The sequence below is a fragment of the Bradysia coprophila genome, chromosome IV (genome assembly GCF_014529535.1).
Source record: "Bradysia coprophila strain Holo2 chromosome IV, BU_Bcop_v1, whole genome shotgun sequence".
NCBI lineage: Eukaryota > Metazoa > Arthropoda > Insecta > Diptera > Sciaridae > Bradysia > Bradysia coprophila.
The window spans coordinates 12,641,334-12,666,961 of record NC_050738.1 but is presented as its reverse complement, the minus strand read 5'-3'; the positions used below and the strand labels follow the sequence as shown (position 1 = coordinate 12,666,961).

Sequence of the window (25,628 nt, the reverse complement as noted above, 5' to 3'; positions counted from 1 at the left end):
AAGTCATTTTTTTTGTAAAGATCAACGTGCAAAAACCTCTCACAAAAGACGTACAGTCTCGGAATTATAAGGAGTAACAATTGCAATCCAATTGTCGCTATTCATTCCACTCCACCAACATTACGACATTTATGTTGTATATGCATTATAACGTGTAAACCGCATATGGAATGAATAACGTCGATTGAAATTGTAATTGTTGAAATTGTAACTTCTTATAGTTCTTCCACAGTATAACAGACGTCTAACATTTTTTTCTGGTCGATCTTCTCAATATTATAAATACGTTTCGATCTGTTGAACAAAAAAATCCACCAGACAAATTGCAACGTAGGTAAATTAATCCGATAAATTAATATTTAATTCATCGTCTGGACAATTTGGGGTTGTTTGGTCAGATGTATCAGTTTACATGCTTTGTAAAGTGATTCAATGAAATATTACCTTAATAAAATGGCTATTAAGAACATCTAATACCTGTTAACCAGTTAATATTCTGCGCAGAAAAATCGTTGTTAATTGTCCGGAATTTTTCTTCTTTTTTTTCTACTAAATTAATAAACGAAGAACCGAAAATTCGTAACGACTGTCTTTATCTATAAATAATCAATTTTGTATATGAATTCTAAAATAAAAGGCGCACTGTTTTTTGTCGTCGAAAAGTGAATGATTGCGTGTGTTAAGGTCGAGGCTAAAATTGTTTATTTTTCCTACAATGCGCAATTCGGTGGTTAACGTGTTGAATACAGCGATACAAATAACAATGCATAATATGAGACGATAATGGTTTAGATAAGGAATGATTAGAAATTAAAATGATTCCAAGAATGAATCAATTGTGTTATATTTCGGTCTACGGCGGCTGGATAATTTTCTCTCTGTTTTTCTATTCAAATGATCTGCACTCTGTTGTTTTCCAAGTTATTTATAGCTTAAGTGTATCAGCTAAAAGACGCACGATGCATTAAAAAAAATCATTTTCTTCGATTCCTCTTCAGTAGTTTAGTCTAATGTGATGAATTGCCTTCATGAAAACATAGATCAAAGAGCCATCGAATCGATGGCATCGATGTTGTTGGGCTCTTTTCTCTAATTATACCGACTTTTGTAGATACGTGATTTAGGTCAAATTAGATCGAAAAGGTTAGATTTTTATTGCCGAACCGGTGGCGCATAAATGTTTTATTAACTAGCTTGGGACTATCAAGAAATTATTTATTGGTATTCAGACTACACATCAATTTTAATTAATTATTAAAACTTAATTAAATACCGTCTCGATTTATTTAAAAACGTAGTCATGGATGCAAATACGTCTAAAACAAATAAATATTTTCCGAAATTATACTCATGCACAAAAAGAGATTGGCGTATGGTTCCTTCCTTATAGGCGATGTAAGCGTAAACTTACGTATTTTATTACCTCCGGTATTTGTTCGCTTAATGCTTAATATAAAAAATACGATTGGCAAATCGGAGAAGAACGCACACCGTTTATTTATTTCGGACTTTCTACGTTTTAATTTGAACATTTTTTTTGTTCGATCTTTAAAATAATGAATTTATTTTTCCCATTTATAACTGTTTAAGTAACAAGGATGAGCAATTTTGAACCGACTCTTCGTCATCAGCGAAAGTGCTATAAATTTTCTACATTTTAAAGTTAGTCTCAGTGCTCGGTACTTCCAACCTGGAACGGGTATGCTTTTCCTTTGCTCTAAAGAAACCCGTAAGGGGCAAATATATTCATATTAAGTCCTTTGTCAGCCAAAAGAAAATCTATAGAAAATCCTCCAAAATTTTACGAAAGAAAATCCTCAAACTCGTAAAAAAAATCCACAAACAAAATCCACAAAAATCATAGAAAATCCTTTGAAAGACTCGAGAAAATCAAATAAAAAAGAAGAAAATCCTTGAAATTGAAATCCTCTGACAATCCTTGGAAAATTATAGAAGAATACTTTAAAATTTTATCAAAGGATTTTGTGTTTGTCGTCGAAATTTACAAATATCTGTGACTCGGAACCGCCTCAGACAAAAATAAACCTACGAATGAAGAAGACAGTGTTAGCGTATTGCTAAGAGTCAATTCGCCAAAACTTAAAACATCGAACAGCTTATCACATTGAAATTAATTGCGACTTGCCTACTTTCGGCACCCTGAACTTTACTTAAATAGTCGAGGAATGCCTCCAAATAAATTTCTAAAAATCAAGAATTCACTTTTGGCCGCAATTATTTTGAATGTGATGGAATCGGGATTCAAGCCGCCTAGGATCCAAACGAGATAAATAGCTCAAACGGATCGCAGTTCCATTCTGAGAATTTCGTGGAACAACTTTTTTCTCGAAAAAAATTTTGTTGGGTTGACATGATCCTTAGTTTTCCGGAGTTCTCTCGAAAATCGTATTTTAACAACATTTGTTGCGGCGGCAGGGTGGGCCGGATATCGGCGTTTGTTGGTCAACAATATTCCCCTCATCGACCTTCATAAACGTACACAATTTGACTTTATTTACATCTTGCATGTTGGAGGTATTGATAAAAAACGATTTTCACGAGAACTCCGAGGAAAATTTTTCTAAGGGCCATGTCAGTCCAACAAAATTTTTTCGAAAAAAAAGTTGTTCTATGAAATTCTCAGAATGTAATGGCGATTCGTTTGAGCTATAGCTCGTTGGGATCGTCGTCGGCTTGAATCCCGACCGTTCGAAGTTTTTGCGAATTGACACTTAAGTACTGTTCTCACTTCGGGGAAATAGGATTTTTTATTTACACCAGTCTACCTTTTGTGTTTCAATATTTATGTTTCAATATTTAGAAACTAAGAAGATAGCTTGGTTACCAGGTCCTGAAATATGCCAGGATGTTTTGTTCCATAGTCTTAAATTGTATTTACTCAATTTTTGGTAGATGTTCTCACATGCAAACTGATGCTTCCTGTTGTTTTGTTTTGAAAAGCGTTACGAACTGCGATGTCTTTTTAGGAAATTAAATTCAAAACATTGCAAATTTGCCAAATTACCAAAACCACAAGCAAATACCAATGAACTTCCCAAAGCCTATTTATTAATTGAGTATACACCTCAGCTACCTGTTGCTTTTATTAATATCCACAAAAAGTAATTGAACTTTCATTCAAATGCGTTTCGTATCTTATACAAAAACAAGTTGTTATTTTTCATTGTTATCTTTTCGGTTGATTATCTGGGCTTTTTGTTGCAGCTACATTGTGACCTATTTGGTATATACCGTTCGATTACACGCTTATTAAAACACAACATGTGCGCGTCAAGTATTTTGTTTGTGAAAAAGAAGAATTAATTAAGGGAAGTGTTAACAATTCAAAATTAGTAAAATGCGTTAACCTTTCACAGATGGTGGGCTTATCACCGAGATTATCATTTTTATCTTTTGATTAAAGTACATGCAATAAGCTGAATACAAAGCCTTTCATTCCGTATTTTCTTAAATGACTACAAAGGACCTGATCGTCGCTTATTTTTGACAGATTTTTAATTTAATTTCAACTCAGGAATCGTTAATGCTCAAAACAAACGAAGGCATTGAAAACATGTTTTGGTCCTATTTTTCATGACGAAATTTTCGAAACTGTCAAATGAAGTTAGAACTTTTTCTATTCAAAATCGCGACTGCTGCATCTGTCAATGAAAACCAGGACCAAAACTTTCAATACCTCGCTTGTTTTGAGCATAAGGTCGAAAACATGCTCGTGTGCTCGTTGCTCGTTGATGGGCTCGACAATTATGCTGCGATTTCCATTGTAATCCGATATTCATCAATGAAAGTAGATAAGTAGGTATCGCCAGTCCATACAAGTCGGAGCACATAAGGATTTGCATGGCGCCACCTCAAACGAACTCGGCTAGAACAAATTTGAACGTTTGGCCATACCTATCTATTTACTTTCATTGATATTCACCACAGACTAAATAATGGAAAACAAAGCATGATTGTCGATCCCATCAACACAACATTGCTGGTGTGTTTTCGACCTAAGGTGTTCCTCTGACTTTAAGGCCGAAAACACACGAACAATTTTGAGTCGATGGAATCGACGATTATGCTGAGTTTCCATTGTAATCCAATATTCACCACAGGCTAAACAATGGAAAACACATCAATGATGATCGTGATTGTCGATCCCATCAACGAAAAATTGCTGGTGCGTTTTCGGCCTCAAAGCTCAAAGAAGGAGTATTAGCCAGGTGGTGTTTTATAGTAAACAGCCAGCCATGATAATAAACCCAGTGTCATTGATGTGTTGTTGGTTATCGAGGATGTTTATTACATACGAACAATGCTCAAGATTTCGAATAAAAACCACAAAAAACTGTTATAACTTATATCAAACTTATTGACTATAGCATGATGCGTTTGCTGCCTGTAAAAGTATTATTTTCATGAACCAGTAGAATTTCATTTATTTTAACCTCATGCTTCATTCAAAATGTTTAGAGTATCGTACACTACACAAAGTGTCGATATAGTTCTCACTGAATTGACCAAAATTTTATGCAGACGTCAACATCTGAACAGTCTGCATCATCTCTCTTTAACATCTCGTTTCGATAAACAAATGTAATATTCCGTTTTTTTTTCTCAAGACACCTCAATTCTTATATTTCATTCTCCATAACGACACTTTAACGAAAAACATTGTGTGTATTATATATACCTACGTCAACTTTAAAATGAATATTAAATTCTGCAAAAATATTTGCTTTAATTAAACGCTTTATACGTATATAGTGGCTCTGCCGTCGAATTCTCTCAACATTTAATTCGAACTAAAGTATCTCGCATATTTTATTTGTTCAGTTTGTGGTTGTTTTTGAAGGTTAAATTATTATTTTTTTAGTAAATTTTTTTGCTAGTATAGAGTGTGTAAAAGGCACGTTTAATGGTCACTCATCTTGTGAATGTCACCTCATAGAGTGAGGAATTTCTAGTTAACTGAAAATATACAGTTTTTATTGTTACGCTGCAAAGGACTAGAGAATTAGCACGTACAGTGGTACAAGAACTTACTCACGCAGCTTTGCGTATGCATAGTATACGGTAAGCACTTCATTAATGAAAACTAACTGTGTGTAACCGAATTTACAATCTATTTCACATTCTTTTTTTTTGATGAAATGGAAATAAAATTATGGATTTAAATGAGCGAAGAAACGCAGCTGAATTTTCGTCAACTATTTTGGCAATAACAACAGCTGGTAATAACATTTGATTAAACTAAATAGAATATAGCAGGGAGAATAGTTTATCGGTAATGTAATATATGGCATAGGAACAGAATAAGTTATTCCAGGCTTGTTTATAAATGTGGTGCCAACAACCATAACACCAAAACAATATTAATCGGTACGTGCGAGTAACAAAAACGTGTTTCAGCACAATTTTGTATTTTATTTGTAACATGCGTTCTATATTTGCCAATTTTTTTTTTTAACACAATAACATTATTTGTCTAAATTTTTTCTCCTTCAAAAAATATAAAAGAAGACAGAGAGAAGAGCTGCTCTATATTTCGTGGGATATCAAACTTTTCGGTATATATAAACCAATTCAGCTGTCGTTATAAAATAAAAATTGTTTTCTTAAACAGTTGAAATAAATTGATCATGCGGTAGCACTCTCCGAAATAAAGTGACGACAAAAAGAATGTGTTTGTCGCAACAAAAACGACGAAGAAAACTCTACCAAATAATTCAAATTCATTTTTCTATTTGTGATTGTACAATAAAATATTATTTTTAACATTTCTTGTTTGGGTTACACTCACATTCTTCTCTCTTCCTGAAGTTTATTTTTAATTTTTTCCACACCAACTAATTTCAAAAATATTATGCTGATCAGGTCACATTGCTCCAACACCAGAAATTTTCTTCACTTTATCATACAATAATGTGACAAAGTGGCAATCCTTGTTTAGCCCATTTAGTTGTTTACGCCACCACAACGATTTTCTTTATTTAAATATTTTATAAAAATATTTTCGCTCAATTCAATGTGAGACTATGTGATTCACAGGTGCGCTTATAAGAGCAATTTCGACACACTAAACGGTACACAATATAATTTCAACAACAACCAGGTCTTTTTAAATAGATTGCTACCTTCTTCGAGAAACTGCTAATTATTTGTTATCGATGAGATTTTAGCAGATTAAGTAGTAGATTTAACAAGGTTACAACGGCCCTCTTACTATTTCTAAAATGTTACCTCTTGCTGCTTTCACTCTTACGGTTATCTTTTGCTAGGCATGTTTATTAGAAAAGACCGCAATTGTGCCACATACCGTAACAAACGTTTTCGATAATAGATTTTCCGAAGCCGTATATTGACAAAGCCAATCAAAAGTTGAATTTATATTTTTTTTGTTAATCAATAATAAAGTGCCCGACAATTGCGGCTAATCAGATTTCGGCTCCCTGGATTTTTGTTAAGGAGTCAGGGAACACCTCAAAAAAAATTAGAATTTTTTTTTGGAAGTATGTCCTTACTCCTTAACAACAATCGACTTCTTAACAGCAATCGAGGGAGCCGAAATTCAGCGAGCCGCAATTATCTTCAGATTGTAATTCGTAAGCTTACAAATTTACGCGTAAGCTGAGGAACTATGTGATCTACTATAGTTGTAGTTGCGTAGTCACATCATCTCGTGAATCTGTTGAAACTAGTAGTTTTTTTACAGACAAACTAATAAAAGCCTCTTTACTGATGGTATTCCAAATGTACTATGCTTGTCATACGTCTTGCTGTACATTTGTCTAGCGTAAGTGTAATTACCTAAAAAAACACAAATTTGTCCTGCAAAAATTTTGGTCTCACTCCGATGGTAGTAATGGAATTTTAATTAGCATCTGTGCCGTGTAGCATCGCGCCATTATATTCATTGGCATCCTCGTCTATCTTGTTAACATTTACGGAATAGCATATAACCAAACACATTTTGTCTTGCAAAAACTACCAACAGATATCAATCTATTAAAAATCGCTTTTGTTTAGATTATGATGTTGTCATATTTTAACAAATAATATTTTTTGGCTCTCCATATTACGATTGACTGTTGTTCGAACATTGTTGGTGAAGAAAAATACAGAAAAAAAACATTTATATTCTACCGTTTATCTGTGGCTTATCATCTGAATTTTAATTTGATGTCAAACGTATGCAAAACAACTCGTAAAATGTATTTTAAACGAAATAATCATGCATAAATTAATATCCAAAGTAAAATCTGCTCAAATCTATACTTGACTTTGCGCGTTTTTAAACAGAGTGTCAACGGTCGGTCTACCATACGAAATGTGTACGTAAATGACTTTATTGCAGTGGAACCACATCAGTAAAGTGTTAAATTCGAATAGAATATATTAATTAAACTGAATCCAAGAGTGTGGTTTTAATTAATGGAAAATTATTGTTTCATATTCTCCATGAACCAGTTCGTTTTTCACCTACACTTTAAGAAATATATGTTGTCAAATAAAAGTAGTTTCTTTTACCTTTCACCTCCAACTCTCAAAAGAGGGGACAACGAACTTTCTTATCAATTGACATGCAACACTTAATTCATAGCTGTACTGAAAACGTGAGTGTGAAACTAGCCTTGTTTTTGACTTGCGTAACAGCACTTTCTAAGTAGTGAGCTACACCGAATAGTTATTGGAAATAGTTTTTAATTAAACAAAATAAATGCCATCAAAATGAAACCGTTAAACACTTATAATATCAAAAATTGTGCGAACTGTGGAACGATATAAATCGTGTCTACCTGATGTACCAAATAATTTGTCTTTTTCTAATCTTTTTTTTTTGAAAAGCTGCCAGAAATAGTTTCTTTCATTTTACTTAATTACATTAACAGCAAAATTAACAATTAATTTATGATTTTTCTTTGGTCTAAGCATTCAAAACATTCAATTAAAATCTTATTTCACTAAACAAAAATAGAGAAAACTGTTGGATTAAGGAAATTATGTAAAATTATTGAATTTATATTAATTTGCATACTAGTAACATGTACCAGTGTCATTATACCTTTAGAAAGACCCATCGTTTGTTATCGACAAGCAATGCTATATGGGTAGTGTTCTGTTCCTTTATAAAGCAAAGCTTACATTCAAATAAATGAAGTAAAAGATTTTGTAACAAACACTGGATCATCCAGTCTGGTAACTTTTTCTTGAAGACTTCAAGTTAAAGTGCATTGTCAATAGCTAACCCCGACTATTCTACTTAATTATTTTGTTGAAAATTTGAAAATCAAATTATTTATACCATTCCCAGAATGTATAACACGAAATCTTGAAAGTCTATCGCTTCCGTTGCACTTCAAAGCGTTCCAACATTTGGATATTTCTACAATAATAACTCATATTTTTACGCAATGAACGGCCGAGCATTAATCATACCTCAAAAACTACAAATTCAATTTTGATTAAAAACAAGAAAATCTTGATGATATCATTTCCTGTTTACACATTCTAAAGTTTTTGCAAAGTATAATGCTTTCGATTGCTGTTGTTTACATACAGTTTTATGAGCACAGTGACCTATTATCAATGAATATTATAACATTTAGACTACATAAAACTGAATCGACAATAGTCGGTTAATTTAATGATGACTCTTTAACCACAAATAAAAAAAAAAAAACATTCATTCACCGATCCACACATACACATTTTCAGCTAGCTTGATCAGTGCGACAGTAGCTTGATCCAATAAAATACAAAACACCCAAAAACTTATCAACCGAAACGACATAATATAAATAATAATAATAAAAAAAACTTGCGTTTAAAACACACAAACGCTTTGCCAAAATGCTATCTTATTTAAAAAAAAAAGTTTACAAGACGACTAAAAAAAACGTAATTCGAAAATCGCGTAAATAAACCGAACGCAACGAACAAAATATCGCCACTCCGCAAGATAAAATTTTGTTTTATAATGTTTTCTGAGGTCTATGAGAGTTATCATCAAATTTTGTTTATAAATAACCCGAAAACGAAGTAAAAGTTGCAAAAGAATTACATTTTACAACAAAAATAAAATGATTTAATAAAAAAAAAGAAAGAAAAAAACGAGAACCAAGCGGGAGAATAGGACGTGCAAAATTTTTGATTCAAAAATTTATATGATCTAATCAAATCTTTCAACGTTACACATAGCCAAATACGAAAAAAAAATTTATATGCAAATTTGAGGCAATAAAATTATCACGAAATTTATATTGTTGGTTTCACTGTTGATTACTTTATCCTAATTTGCAAGTTTGACTATACCTAGCCAATGACCAGCAATGACGAAAGAATGTTAATTGAATAATTGCGCGTGTAACAATCAAGGAAATGGGTGTATGCATACAAAGACTTTAAAACTTCTTACTTTTACTATTAACCTTGTACAAATTGCAATCATCTGTGATAATCTATAATCTACTACTTCAGTTGTTTGATCCATCTGTTGTTCAGAATCTATCTTATGTTATATAAGACAGTACTCAGTCTCAGAGCTCATATTATTAGTCGTTGTCGATGACTTAGTCCACGTCCACAAGCATATTTTTAAGTCTGAAAATCAAAAACACATAACATCCAAATTGAGTTCAATTGACATATTTTCTCAATTCTATTTTCAGATGACATCATATCAACTAGAACATAAAAAATCATCATCATCGCTATCAGAACGTCAGCCAATAAACAAAATTTGGAATCGTTAACACAAGAACAACGAGCGGTGTAAACACATTTTTCAACTATGACTTTGTTGCTGTTTTTAATCGTCGCTGTGCTGTGCGATTCTGCCGTGACCGATCGCAGAGAGGTGTTCAATTATACGTGTTTGCCCAAAAATGGAGGTGAGTGTAAGCGGGAGATTTTGTTCGTAGTTTTTGGTACATCTAGGCTTTTGGCAAATATTTTTCATATTTTTATTTGGTTTCAATGGTTTAAATGTGTTTCAAGATCTTAATGAATTGTTTTGTGGTTGTCTAAGGTTGCATGAAATCCGATCGCATCTTAAAAGATTTATCTCAATTTTCAAGATGAGATGCAAGATTTGATTTCGATGCCAGTAGATTTTGTATACCAATTGTAGCTATTGTATATGTTGCACAAATGTGGCCGAGAAAAATCGTAAGAAAACTTTTCCACCGAAAATATACTCAGCAAACAATTGAGTAAAATGTCTATTTTAATGCGCTTGAATACTTTATTGGTTCTCTCTCTACATCTCCTGACTGTTATTTATTTTAGCTGTAAATCAGTTAAAATATTGAAGAATTTTTGTAGTACAGCACGATCTGAAAATCTGAACAAAATTAAATATTTTGTGTTAGGAATACGACCAATGAAAACAACCAAAATGATTTAACTAACTTATTTGTCTGTCCCGAAATTGCCGCAAATTTACGTTGATTCCGACTGAAGTAGCTACACGTTGCACAAAGTTCACTTTAATTACATTTTGCGTACATTTACCGAGTAGTAGATAAGATACCTACCTAAAAGTAAAAGTCCAATCATTGCTCCTCCGTTGTGCGTGTTATCTGCAATCTTCAAAATTATCTACAAGTTTACCGTTTGAGCTTTTGCAATCTAATTATATACTTTTACTTAAACAAGCATGCCGACAGGTAGAATTAATTGTCGTTAAGCCGAAGCCAAAGGCTGTTGAGTCACTGAGGTACTTGCTAAGGTACTACAAAGGGGGATGGTGTCTTAAGGTTTAATCCTTTAGTGAAAAAGGGGAGGAGTCTAATGCAAATCAAAATGACAATGTTGTCAAAACAAAATACAAGACAAAGAGAATTTCGATTATTTTGATAAACTGGCACCAACCACTCGGCGCAATTTTTTTTAAGAATTTTAAATATCTTATCTTCAAAACTTGTTTATTCTTCGTTTGCAAAATAATACAAAATAACAAAAAAAAAAGTTTTTCCCTTTCGGAACGAACGTGCGAATGAATAGCAAGCACAATCTAATCTATTCGACGAGTCGTAAAAATGAATATTCATTCTGCACGAATTATATTATACCCAAAAAACGACGGAAAAAAACACTTATTTTTCTGTGAGTGTGTTATGGTGTCCAGACTGAGCTGTTTTGATAACGCACTCGTCGTAATATCAATCGAATCAATTTAACCTTTATTAGTTGAGTTCAAATTTCTACGCTAATATCATTTTGCGCACATATGGTTCATATTGATGTTGACTATTGACAATACCATTTTCGGTCTAAACCAACGTTTCAAGAACAATTCGGAATGATATCGAAAAATATAAGAACGCGACGTGCAACTGATCAAATTCATCCATAGTCAAATTAAGTGAATTGCATTCCAACATTTTGTTCACAGGATACTGTTTAACAAAATTGGTAAACATACGAGTTTCAACAGTAGCAATGGATTTGTTGATAACAATTCTGCCGAATTGTCATAAATCCAAAATTATAAATTCAAAATTTAATTTTGCGTCTGAATAACATTCAGGACTAGTATAGCTCATATTATCGACAGCAACATTAGTTGCAGACGAATTGCAAGAGATAAGGTTACCCAATAAATTTCCTGTTATTCGTACGTGGTCAGGTTTCAGTACGACTGATGTCTGAAAGTTTCATATAATTTTCCGAGTAGAATTGCAAGAATATATTGTTGAATAAAAGACATCATATCCAAAGACCTTGATGGCATATATTTTAGTAGAGCTTTTCGCCAAAAATAGTAATATTTGCGAAAAACAAGAGAAACATTTGATACGTCGTCTGAATGTATATTTTCTTCGTAATAGTTCTATTTTTAAGTTTTATTTAAATAATGTAACACGTAAGAGCAAGGTCCATTAGTTCATTTAACCTGTCGCATACGACTATTCATCTGTTATCGATAACGATGACAAAAATAATGACATGCTCTGGGTAATATGGTCCTTTATATAGTAAAATGCATGTTAAGATAAAATTGAAGTACAAGATTTGAAATCAATCGATTAAAAATACTTTGATCGATGGTAGTAATAGATCCGATAATAATGCTTGCCGTCTATAACAGGTTAATGAAGTTGTCATATGTGTGTTTTGGAAAGCTGATTAACATTGCCGGTGCAAAGAGATTTGTCAGTAAAACCAGTGAAATTTGACGTACTATTTATTTAGACTGGACTAGTCATAGTCCAATTATTTTCGATTTGGAATAGAGAATTTCGAATGTCATCCATAGACATTCAACGTGGAAATTCGGCTTCTTTGCTAGGTACATTGCCATTGTCATCTACACAATCATTGGATCGATGAAGTTTATTATCTTTTTCCGGATGAAAATCGAAATGGCTAGTTAAGTTTTTCCCGGTTTTTCCTCTGTTTCTCCTGAATCAATCCAGTTTCCATGGTTCTGGATAAACAGAATAGGGTAATTTTTGTTAAGAATAGACGCCATTCCATCGGTGGAATTTGTGTCATATGTATACAGATACAAGTTTAGGATTATTTTATGAGATGAATTAATATATTTACTGGTCCAATGGTCCAACCAACCTATGGAAATGATTTTTTACGAGTCTGGATGTAATTAGTGGTAATCGTTTTGATATTCAGGTGATTAGAATTTAGAACAAATTCTGTATTTTATGCGCATGTTATGGATTTTTTGTCATTTACTCATTCCGGTATCCGGTCCACAGATAAGGAATCAGAATTTTATATTGTAATATTTCGTTACACATAACAGAGATGGTCTCAGTCTTTACATTTTTTCCAAATATATCACAATTCGCAACGCACTGCAAGCATGAGTGGCACTCTAAATGAGTACTGAAACGGACTGAAATGGGATAGTGTATCAAACAAATTTTGGAACTGTAAAATCTGGAAAAAATTTCATACAAAATAGTACTCTATTTGACACCTGTCACTCGAAGCACTTTTGCTTGAAGTGCGTTGCGATACGTCAAAAATGTATGAAAAATTGAGATGACAACTCGTGATCTTTGCTTTTTCATACGCCAGCAACAATGTACAGGAAGTGACTATTCAAAGCTCCTAATCTTTTTGGTGGGATTGTAGGCTACGTAATGATGTAACAGTCCTCCTTGCAGAGTTTGAAAGAATTATCCGAATTGCGCATTAATTGCTTTGCTAAAGCTCCATCTTTTCGAGTCAGGACCAAAATTTTGCCAATTCAATGTTATCTGACCCAACCCAATTGATATATACCGCAAATCCATCCTGGAACCCTAGCGAACGAGTATTAGAAGGTTACGAACGTATTATACAAATTGGAAAGCATAAAGTTTGATGTTAAAATGCTTATAATATACGTTCACTATCCTAAGGCATGTATTGCAGCGAAACTTAAAGCTCTCACAACTTCAAATATGTAAAAAAGTTACTGCCCTCCAGACACTTCCACCAAATTATAAATTAATTCCGATAATCATTTAGAACGACAATTTGAATTGGCAAATTGCCGCTAAGCCTCATTACACATATAAATGTTTGTATGTTTAACCTTGACAAATCCGAAAAACCTAACCGTTTCGTACGTAAATAAAAATTTTTGTTTTTTTTTCTTTTCTCATACGCAAAATAATAACGATCTCCTTTCCACTAGCGTCTACACTTTGGGTGTTATTTTGTCAAATTTGTTTGCACTTGAATATTGTCAGTTAAACATTTGTTTTGGAAGAAAACATCTTGTCTCACGAAGTATACAATGTTCTGTTGTAAAGTGTCCGTTTTCAAACATATTTTGTTTAACCATTTGAACGGTGTAATCGATGAACGAACACGTCTAACACAAACACTTATTACGCACAATTAATTTGATGGTTCAACAGCTAGCTAGTCAATAAGCGAGAGAGAACGAGAGAAATGTTTATCTTATAAAGAGAAATGTATGATATAACAGTTGAAGTAATGCACTGGTACTGGAAACTTAATAAGGAAGTTTCACCAGTAGAACGCAGAATTAACTGTAGATAAGCCTCCAGTACTTTGTATACACGTCTGTCCAAAATGTTTATTTTGACGATTTGGAAGTTATGTACTGACCCGAGATTATCGTTCTCGGCAGATAATATATATTATGCACCTGTTGCCAAGATTGTTATTTTGACGTGTAGGACATTATTGTCCTAGCCGAAGGCGTGGGCCATAATGCCAACACGTCAAAATAACAGTCTGGCAATAGGTGCATATCATATTTTATCTGTCGAGAACAGATATATCGAGATAAACAAAAACTCCCTAAAGGGATAAGCTCGAGATTATCGTTCTAGACAGATAAAGTATTTTAAGATCATTGACTACGTCGACGTTTTTACTTAATTTTAACCAATTTTTTTTATCGATTTCCAGCTCAGCGTGAAAGATTCGCTTCTCCCAGTAAAGATCCAGTTATTATTCAAGTGAGCAACCACGTACTCAATCAAATCACATCAAGAGTGTACGCCTTTTACCTGAAGGAACATTTAGGATATAATAAGCTCGTACTCAATGAGATCGAATTCCAAGCCGATATGCGAGAAGATGATAAACTGTATCACACCTTTGAGGGATTGTTGAGGTAGAGATTCACAGACTCTTTATTGACTATAGTGTTGTCATGACGTTTTTTTTTCTTACCTCAAATCACACTAGACCAAAGATGCCTGCGTTAAATTTAGCTGTTTGGATGCCACCTGATTATCACCGAACACCACCCGAGGTTCAAATGGCCGGTCCATTTGCAAACGGTAAGAAATCTTATTAAAAGCCGAAAACACACGACCAATTTTGCATGGCCTGAGATCGACAAATTCAGCATAATTTTCGATCTCAGCAGCGCAAAATTGCTCGTGTGCTTTCAGTTTTATGATTGTACGTCCATAGTGTTAAATTTTGGATCGTTTGAATCTTCTCTCAGGACGTTTCGGATGGTTTTTCCCTAAAAAATATCTGAAAGATGGTGACCTTCCAACGGTGTATCCATACTCGATATTTAGTGAGCCGAATACAAAGTACATTCGTCAATTCGTGATTGACGCAGACATTTTGAATGAGATCCGAATTTTGGCTGAGTAAATACCATTTCCCATTCCCTTTTAAGTTCTACATTTACATGAGCATTTTCTTTATATAGTACACGATGTCCCAACTGCACAAAAGGTATATACAAACCGAGCCAGTGTGAAAAATATGAATGCGCTACGCTTCTTGCCCCGTTATACAGTGATACCGAATTCGTGCGGCATCACATCGAAGAGCTCAATTTATATGTGAACATCCTTTGGTTGGGTGTTCACTTGAAATCCGTCATTGACGACTATCTTATACCGACATACGATGAAAGAGTTAAAGACGGTGCTATATCGAAGAAATTTCTGGTCCTCCATCGAGTTCCATCGGAAATTATTAATTCGAACGTTGATTACGAAATGATTACCATGCCACGCTGTGAGGAGATGATCAGCAACAGTCATACAAATTGCAAATATGAGTTGATGCCGTTGCTGAAGTATTATACAAGTGGACTAACTTATTCGAATGCGTTGCATTCGTCATTTTTAAAATTGGATTTCGAAGAAACCGGTCTGCGAAGAGTATTTGAATTGTACGATAATGCAACGCGTCGAGCCGGTAGATCCAAAAGCACAAGTAGTAAGAACTCAATAACAAAGTTTTCCAGTCAGCTGAAAGATTACGTATCCAGTTACTACAAGAAGGTTAAGTATGGACCGGATATGAATGAACTGTACAACACCATTGCGTGTGAGTGGATGAAACAGAGCAAGGATATTTACGATAAATGGTTCGACGTGGATAACGATATGGAAGTGATACATATTGGTGGCATTTTCCCGATAACTGCGGCTGGAGTGGCATATTCGGGTAAGAATTGGCTGAATGTTTTAATCAGAATTGGAACTAACATATAATGCTCATCAATCGCATCGGACAGGTTTAATACCCGCCGTTGAGTTGGCAGAAAATGCAATCAACTCAAATGCAACAATTTTACCAAACATTCGGCTAAGTGTACTGAAAATGGATGGAAAATGCCGGGCAGACGAAGTGATGAAATCATTCATCAACATTTACATGATTCCGGATCGTGTACTTGGTGTACTGGGTCCGGCATGCAGTGAAACTGTGGAGCCCATTGCTGGTAAGTCATTAATTTTCACGGAATTTTGTTTTTCAATTTTTGTTTACGCCTTGTTCGTCTCGACTTATTGGACGTATCGACATATGACTGCTTAGTAGATGATTACTGTCCGATATTTTATTAAGCTTAGCAGGCAATTTATTTCAATAAAAAAATCCGTTTCCGGTATTTACAAATTGATAACCGCACAACACGTTTAGTCAGCTAATAAAGTCGATTTCATTCAGAAATCTATGGATGTAATGCAACGCAGTTTCAAAGTACATTGACAGGGTGTTCAAAGTGCATTTTATGGAACGTAGAAAATAAAAGTGAGGTGTCTTGGTATGATGACTATCACAATTTAATTACGACGAACGTAAGCAAGAAATGTCTTTGTTTCGTTTATGTTTCGTGATTTATTGTACTGGATACATACCGTGCTTAGTCAAAGACTAACTGTCGGTCAGTGTAAATCGATCTGTCCTAAGAGACTGTGCACAAATTACGTACAGCATTTGTGAAAAGGTGGTGTTAAGGATGTCGTACGTTTTGTAAAAGCCTGCGTAATTTGTGTGCAGCCCAAGGACCATTTTTGGTAAGACATTTTACTAATGTTTCCAAAATTTCCCACATTTTTCGGGAAAATAAGGAAAATTTTGAGGAAAAGCGAAAAATTCAGGAAAAGTTGGTAAAATGGGAAAACATTTCTCCAAAGTCTCTGGTACGGTCGCTAACATTTAGGAGTTTTTTAAATGTGAAATAGGATAAGAACTCTGAAGAATCTCAAATTATTACTAAAACTATTTACATAGAAAATAGCAGATTTGATTCCGTTCCAACCTAAAATCAGAAGCAGAAAAATCAACCTCACTCGGAATGGAAGCAAGTCATTTCATTCAAAAAAATTCAGTTTAATCTTTCTAAGCGAAACTTTAAAGAAGTTTCTTCGAACATACATTGTATGTATCGAGTGGGTTGTTAGTAAGCCATTGAGATGATGTTCAATTTATAAACATCTTTCCCTATTCAGACTAAGATTGAAAGAATCAAAATAACATGAAAATGTTAATTCATTCAAAACCGACGACAATCAATGATTTCATTTCTCTTCACAATTTTCTACTAATCCTAAATCACATCATTGATTAAGATGTCTTTATCAAAAAAAAAAAAAATTGTACGACACCAACGAAAAAGTCATCTGCATTTTACGATGCTGTATTTGGTGTGTAATGGCCTATAATAATTCACCTAAATCGTCCAGTGACCGTCAAAATTATTTTGATTTTTCGAACACGGCCGGCTGGTGTCACTGGTTGATTATGCATATTATTCAAATTAAATGCAACCAGTTATGTGCTGCAAATTCAAATTAAATTTCTTATCTGGCAAAAATTTGTTATTGAATTTTTGACCTCTGCAATCGCCCATGTTTACTATCAGCATCGTTCTACATAGTACTACCGAAATATTACTAATCCAATGCTATTTTTACCACGCTGTTCAAAATATAAGAACGATCATGCGTTAAGTAGATAATATGAATTCTTAGCAGCAAGATCATTCAGTTCGGTATTTTTGGAAATATTCTGAAGTCCCCGACAACTTCTATATAAGAGAATAGTGGAACCCATGCAGCCATATTGTCAAACAAAAACAGATAGAGATGTTGTCGAGAAATCGTTTCAATTGATTAGTTTACTAACAGAAACTACATCAACTACAAATCAAGACAAATAATTGAAGTCAGCAAAAACGTGTTGTTGATATAAATCGTATTCGCTCTTCCGATGAAACTATACTATCAATCGGTGACTGTGTAATGGATCTGAGTAAATAAACAATATTGCAAACAGTCAATCATTCATAAAATCAATTAGAATGTTAAATAGAATTACGTTCCGTCGTTCGGGTGTATTATTACAAATATTATAATTACGATACAATTAAATTATACACATCACAGCATTGACCTTTTAACGATTTTCTTATCTTAGTGGCGAATGTGTGGTATAATATACAATACATAATAATACAACGAAACGAAATTATCACATAAACAAAAATGCATTAACACTTGACACTCATAATTATTGTAACAACCATATAGCACTTTAATATTGTTTATTATATAAATTTGGTTTGTTATTGGGACTTGATATTCGTTTTGTATCAACAGTCTCAGTGGTAACTAATGATTAGCTGCTTACTTATCGCTATAATGTCATATAAAATCGGATTCAGCAGAGATACCATAACTTATACTCTATTTATATATACCACCTCCATTATACTATAGTCCGACAAATTTTACTTTGTTTTATAGTTTTGTTGTTACGTTCGCCAGAGTCTGTTTGGTGACTCGGGTGATTTACGAGAACGTTCAATATTATGAATTCAATTGTTCCAAATGTATTTTAAGAAAGATATTTGCAGAAATAAAACAAGCAGAAATTCGTACAGGGAGAGAAGTAGTGAAATTTGACATATTTTCTGTTTTGGGAGGTGTTTTGTGGTTTATAGTTGATTGTAACATTGTTAAACAAATGAAAATCTAGACTTTTTATTTTAGTATTTCATTCGTGTTGCGAGCGCGTGCCATACCAAAATTCAGAAAATAAAAATCTAGATTTTCATTTGTTCAAAGAAATTCTTGTGGAATCAATTACGTTCCACAATAACTCCCAAATTAGAAATCATGTCGAACTTCAATTTTCTCGTACAGATGGTTGACTGTATTACGTTCAATTCGCTGAAAGACAATACAACCGATGTTGATAAATAAATTTTATCTGAATTTTAATACGAAACACGAGCAAATAAAATAAGACTTCGATAAAATAGCATTCTATTGACGTGTTATTTGCTTTCACTGATTCGACAATATGTTCCCTAGAATTGCGTTTCTGAATTAACTCTATCTACGTGCTTGTATTCAGTCACTATAAAACCGACACGATCTCTAAATTTCTTTGTTCTAGTAGTTATTTAATAGTGAATTGAAAGCTGGCTGAATAAATATTTGTCTACTCAGATTAGGGAGCTCAGATTAAGGAGTAATTGTCCTTTCTATCCTCAAAAAAGCAGACGATAAAATTAAAAGAAAAACCTAATTTCAGGCGTGTCCAAACATTTTAAGATGGCGGTGATATCATATTCAGCCGAAGGAGCTTCATTTCGAGACCGGTAAGTTATTTTAGTTTTTGCGTAAAGTTTCCATAGCTTCAAGTAAATCTTACGACAATTTTACTACAGTCAGTGGTCAGTGATATTTCAGCATGAATTTGCCTCAGCTGATTTTCAGCTGGTCCACTCATACAAATAAAACTGTTTATATGCGGTTAAATCAACTACATTTATAAGTTGCGTATGATCATGCTGAAATGTCAATGCCTCTAACTATAACAGTGGATGCTGCTCTAAAAGATTTTTTTTAGAATCTTTTATGCAAGATGTTTCTTTCGATTGTCTTTCTTACAAAATAATCAGTTGAATTACAAAAAATCAATTGTTAGTATTCTCTTTGTTCTAAAAAGTATTAGACTGGTGAAACTGATCCTTGAAAAATTTCGAAATTCATGAAAGTGCTCAGAAATAGGAATTGAGAGATCGAGATTTTTTTTTTACATTTGATTTGATCATAAAAAATTTATTTCCATTCTCAGCACAACATATCCGTACTTTTTCCGAACGATTGGTGAAAATCAACAATACGAACACGTCTATCTGCAGCTTATGCAACATCTTAAGTGGTCTCGAGTGGCGGCCCTTACAGAAGATGGCCAAAAATACACCGAGTACATATCGCATATGGAAAATTATCTCAAGGAGCAAAGCATCGAATTAATTTCGAATAAGAAATTTCCGCGTTATGTTACCGCAGAAGAGATGAATCGGGTACGGTTATTATATTTGCTTGTTTTTATATTCAACATATAAACTGATGGTGAGCACTTTTGTTGGAAATGTTTCAGAATCTTAAAGAGTTACAACAGAAGAACGCTCGAATCATCATAGCGGACGTTTACGATGAACGATCGGAAGTCATTATGTGTGAAGCGTACAAATTGAAGGTAAGAGAAACATTTTTTTTAGTAAAATATTTCTTCGGATATGAAAATCACTTGATCATTGCCCCCGTCTATCGTCTACTTTGTATGCTTTATTCATCTATCATAGAAATTAGCATCGTCTCGTCACATTTTAACTCGAACGTTTACCATTAAAAAGACTACAGAACGTGAACCATTAATGAATGGTAATCATTTTTCAAAAAATTAATTCAACTGCTGGATAAACAAATTCTTGCATTGTAGTGACCAGACTAAACTTGACTCACATTACGCTATACCTTTTTACGTTAATAAAAATAATGTGCAATCACAAAGAATGTGTCCACTCCAGCTAATTTGTGCATACAACATTTGAGCGTTTTATAATTTGCTATTTCAATATTTTTTTTGAACAGAACGTTATAATAGCCCGGCCCAGAGTGTGTTGTATTTATTTATTTATTTAATTTGCATGATTGTATTTTGACGGTTTATTGGCTGCAATGAATTTAGGCAATATTATAAACACTCTATTTCGGAGTGAAAACAATATTTATGTTGTTGTGGCCGGTTTTTGTATTTTATTTTCCTTGATGCTGTTCTTGAACCGCTCGGAAACGGTTGTTCAACTTTCAAATTTTCTTTTTCGTCTGGTTATATCAAATTTATTTTATTAGATGAACTTGAACGCGTCGTACAGCTTTTACGTGCACTGTGGGTGGGCATATTTTATTTGAGAATTATTTTTTTCATGAAAGTCTAGAAATAGAGTACAGACAACCGAAATCGAGTTACACACAGTTTGTTACAATTTTATTTATTGTTTGGAGAGAATAGAATAGACCGTAAACGTTCGTAAATAACTATGATACGTGAATGCAACTTATGACAAAATGGTCCGTTGGTGGTGTATAAATGTGTTGTTAACCTTTTGGAAATGATTTTGGCGACACAAATAATTGAAGAGCTCTGATTAGTGTGTTCGAATATTAAATGAAGTAAAAATTATGAATCAAATAACATAGCATTTAACTTATACTGGTGAAGTGCTTGTCGCCTGTAAAAGGGGTGTTAAGGAATCTCGCGTCGCGTCATTCACAATAAATCACAAAGTGACATCTTCCTTATACAAAATGTGTCAAAATGTGAATAATTGTGAATGACGCGGCGCGAGATTCCTAGCAACCGTAAAAGGTTAACTCTAACAATACAATGATGAACTTTGTTCCTTTATCCAAAAAGGTCTCAATATCAATCTGAGATTTTTTGACGTGATTTTTATTCAACCTGTATGCTACTTTGCCATTTTGTGCTCTTAGAGATTTTTCTGTAACTGGAACACCAACCAGAACTCCTAGAAATTCGAAAAGTCAAGGCAACGCCTAATCGTTTATTGGAAAAGCTATGAAAGACACCACAAACACCAAGTCATTTAAACTTTATCTGTGATCTTCAGTGGGAGCCAACGCTTCAAACTAGTAATTTTGACCCCTTGACCTCTTACAAACAGCAAGCGTATCTTCAAATAATCAACAAATCTGCTACTTAGTCTAATCTTAGTCTACATCTAATGGTATTCGCTACAAAATCTTTTACTTCGTTAGTTTAAAGATCAACAGTAACAAGAGCTTGCGAAACTCATCTCTTATTTTTGTCTTCTGTCTCGACAACGGATGTATAGATAGCCGTTTCTAAACGCGGAAACTACGCTTAGTTTCCTCTTTGTTAATAATTCATTATTGAAAACGACCTCAATTTTCGATCTAATTTCAGATGACAGCCAAATACGGATACGTTTGGTTCCTTCCGATTTGGCTATCCATGAAAGCTGCAGATGCAAATCAAACAATCAACACATCGTGCACCCATGCCCAAATGGTTGAAGCAATGAACGGACACTTTTCGTTACAACATGCACCGTACGCAGATGATAGCATCATAATGCAAGAAAATAAGACCGTTGCGGAATGGAGAGTTGATTATGAAAAATACTGCGCAGAATCGGATATGTACAATAAAAATAAATATCAATCAGTTTATGCCGGTTATGCATACGATGCGGTGTGGGTGTACGCCTTTGCGCTCAATCAAATGATAAAAGAAGATTCATCGTGTCTGAGCGATCTACACTCGGAAAATACAACCAAGCGTCTAATGGAAGTGATCAAAGACACGGACTTTGTTGGTGTTTCTGGTCGCATTAGATTCGGAGAAGGCGCATCTCGATTTTCCGTTATCAATGTGTTGCAGTGGTTCAACGGACACAGTACAATAGTTGGCAGTTTTTATCCAAATACATCCGAATCACATGACATGCGAGACAGGAAACTTGTTGGCGGGAAATTAGTTTTACACAAATCCAATATCACATGGCTGTATGGAACGATTCCGTCGGACGGTTCAGAGACGTGTGCAATCGGTGGATTCGCTGATCTCCTTGGTTTGGACTGTAAAAATGCCTCTTATTTCGTGGTAACATTCGTTTGCGTAATATTCGTGATTTTGTTGTCGCTGGCTTCATTTATGTTCTGGAAGCGACAGTACGACCAAAAGCTTAAGCAGTCCGCAAAGGTTATGAGGACATTCGGAATAGATCTACTGTCTCAGACATCGATTCCGAGTAACTCTTTGGACAAATGGGAAGTTCCAAAGGAACGTGTGGTGATAAATCGTCGATTAGGTGAAGGTGCTTTCGGTACGGTCTATGGTGGCGAAGCTCAAATAAATGATCAAGCTTGGACCGCTGTTGCTGTCAAAACCCTTAAAATGGGTTCAACTATTGAGGATCGATTAGATTTTCTTCAAGAAGCAGAAGCAATGAAGCGTTTCGACCACAAAAATATAGTTAAGCTGCTGGGAGTGTGTCTGCAAACCGAGCCCATCTATACGATCATGGAGTATATGCTTTACGGTGATTTGAAGACGTATTTATTAGCTAGACGGCATTTGGTTGGAGAAAAGGCAGACAAAGCCAATGACGATTCGGATATTTCTCCTAAACGACTAACTACTATGGTTCTAGATATTTCCAAAGCTTTGGCGTATCTAGCTGAACATAAATATGTGCACAGAGATGTGGCTTGTCGTAATTGCTTGGTGAACGCACAACGGCTGGTAAAACTTGCCGATTTTGGAATGGCTAGGCCAATGTTCGAAAGTGACTACTACAAATTCAATAGAAAAGGAATGCTACCCGTTCGATGGATGGCACCAGAGTCTCTCGGCCTGGGAATTTTCTCTCCAGCGTCAGATGTCTGGTCATTTTCTGTCCTGCTGTACGAAATCATTACTTTTGGCTCATATCCATTTCAAGGGCTAACGAATAACCAGGTGCTGGAACACATCAAAGCTGGAAATACGTTGCCCATACCGAGCGGAGTGAAACCTCATCTTGAAGGATTGATGAAAGCATGCTGGAATGTTTCGTACAAAAAACGGCCCACAGCACTGGATATATCTGAGTTCATCAGTAACTATCCACGTTTGATAACGCCGTGTCTGGATGTACCACTAGCATCGGTACAAATGGCGGAAACCGAAAGCGATGAGCTGGAATTATTGCCCGGTTTCCGCAAGCGTAATCTCACACCGCCCACACTAAACGGTTTGATCAAATCGACCGAAACAAATAATTTCGATCAAACCACCACATCGACATTGCCAAATGGCATCACTCTCAGGGACTTTAATGTACCACCCGATGTTATGTTCAGCAGTTTAACGTCGAACGCTTACAATCCAATCGAGCCACTACTGAAAGGCGATGCGGCTGAAGATATATCGCGGAGTTCTTTAAGTTTGCGACGTTACGTTCCGATGTGCGGCTTTAAGAGAAGTAATCGATCGTTAATTATGGACACATCGAATTTGTAAGTTGTGCATCTTATATATATCAACGATTAACACTGATGATGATAGATATGGAAGAGACTTTCGTTTAAATTATTTTTTTGGTGTCTAGTCATATAAAAACAATGGTTAGTTATTGCCATGGATGAGCAGTGAGAGAGGCTTATTCACTAACTACTATTAACTGAATGAATTAATTAATTTAAGTACACACCACATGCATTTTTTTTATTTAAATTTATATTTCCATTTTGGTTGCTAGTTTTATAAAGAAAAATTTTGTTGCGATTTTCATGGACCGTTCGTTTTTCATTCATTGCCTTTTAACGAGTAAAGGTTCATGGAATCGACCATTTATTTTGCATTTTTTGTGGTACAAAAAAGAGTGTCTTTTCTTCCTGTTTAAGCTGTCCGTGTTCTCCAAGCATCAAAACCTCCAAGAGAATTTGTATTTGTTTAAACAATCACAAAAAACTTTGATTGTACTCCACCTCTTCTGAGCGTAAAACTCTCGTTACCCTCCGAGGCTTGCTCCCATATCCCGCACTATAGTTCAAAAATTTAGAAAAAGGAAAAAGTTACGTTGCCCAAGATTTCTTATCCAATGTGTCTGACTTTGAAGTAAAAATAATTTGACAAAAGAAAAAATCAATACGTAAAATGGTGGTCGGAATGTCGATGATGAAATTTAAATAAGAAACAACTCTGATTGAAAATCATGTGCCATATTTATTTCATTGTTAAACATAGTTTCGTTTCATTTAGAATGTAATACCCCCATAACAACCATGTACCCAAAATTATTCTAGAGAATAGAAATTAATCATTTTCATGAAGACGAATTGTAATCAAAGACTGACAATTTTAGTTAGGCATAGTAGTACTCGATAATTTATTTAAAAAAAAAAGAAAATTATTTTTTTTCTATTTAACATTTAAGGATTGATTAAAGAATATATTATACATACAATGTAGTCTATGGATGAATAAATTATATATTTTCAATTTATACTATTGGATTTCGATCCGGCCGTCACAGATTTTCTCACTCACATTAAATCAGCTAAAGTGGAACATAACTTGCTCTACGAGCGTAATGACTTAACCAAGCATTGCCGAAGCTAATTAATTTAAAAAGAAATAAGGGATAGGTAAGAGGAAGTACTAAAAAGAGACATTGAGAAACACGAGAAGTACAAAAGCACAGAACTGCTCCTAGCATGAACACTGAATTGACAAGTGTCAAATTTGGAGGCTTTAGTGATAAGAGCTACCGCCTACGATTGTTTGTATTGTCTGTTTTAACTCACACATCGAAGTCATCTATCTATCTATACAAAAGAAATGCAGGGCCTACTGTCAATTCATCTGCCTCCGAATATTTTCTATGTTAATGCTAGTAGCAGGGCTGTGACAAAAGCGAATGTAATTACGAACTCAATAAATCTTCAAACTTTTGTTAAAAGGCCGCATGTTAGCTTAAAAAATGTCAGAAAGCGTAAGAAATGTCTAGTGTCTCGTACAAAGAAGAAATAGGAACGTCACGACTAGAC

At 34.3% G+C, this 25,628-nt stretch overlaps 1 protein-coding gene across 3 annotated transcripts in view; it reads left to right on the top strand.

The window, feature by feature from the left end:
* Nucleotides 1–24,972, top strand: part of LOC119066316 (retinal guanylyl cyclase 2-like) — a 28,131-nt gene extending 3,159 nt beyond the window's left edge. For 2 of the 3 annotated variants that reach the window (XM_037168703.1, XM_037168705.1), the window contains exons 3-12: nt 9,678–9,899; nt 14,404–14,611; nt 14,686–14,780; nt 14,951–15,104; nt 15,167–15,915; nt 15,986–16,192; nt 19,294–19,360; nt 19,840–20,071; nt 20,149–20,247; nt 22,000–24,972. In XM_037168703.1, the coding sequence (XP_037024598.1) occupies nt 9,800–9,899; nt 14,404–14,611; nt 14,686–14,780; nt 14,951–15,104; nt 15,167–15,915; nt 15,986–16,192; nt 19,294–19,360; nt 19,840–20,071; nt 20,149–20,247; nt 22,000–24,099 (4,011 nt within the window). In that variant the 5' untranslated portion in view covers nt 9,678–9,799 and the 3' untranslated portion in view covers nt 24,100–24,972. The remainder of the gene's footprint in view (nt 1–9,677; nt 9,900–14,403; nt 14,612–14,685; nt 14,781–14,950; nt 15,105–15,166; nt 15,916–15,985; nt 16,193–19,293; nt 19,361–19,839; nt 20,072–20,148; nt 20,248–21,999) is intronic. The other variant, XM_037168704.1, reaches the window with a different exon arrangement.
* Nucleotides 24,973–25,628: the final 656 nt, after the last annotated feature.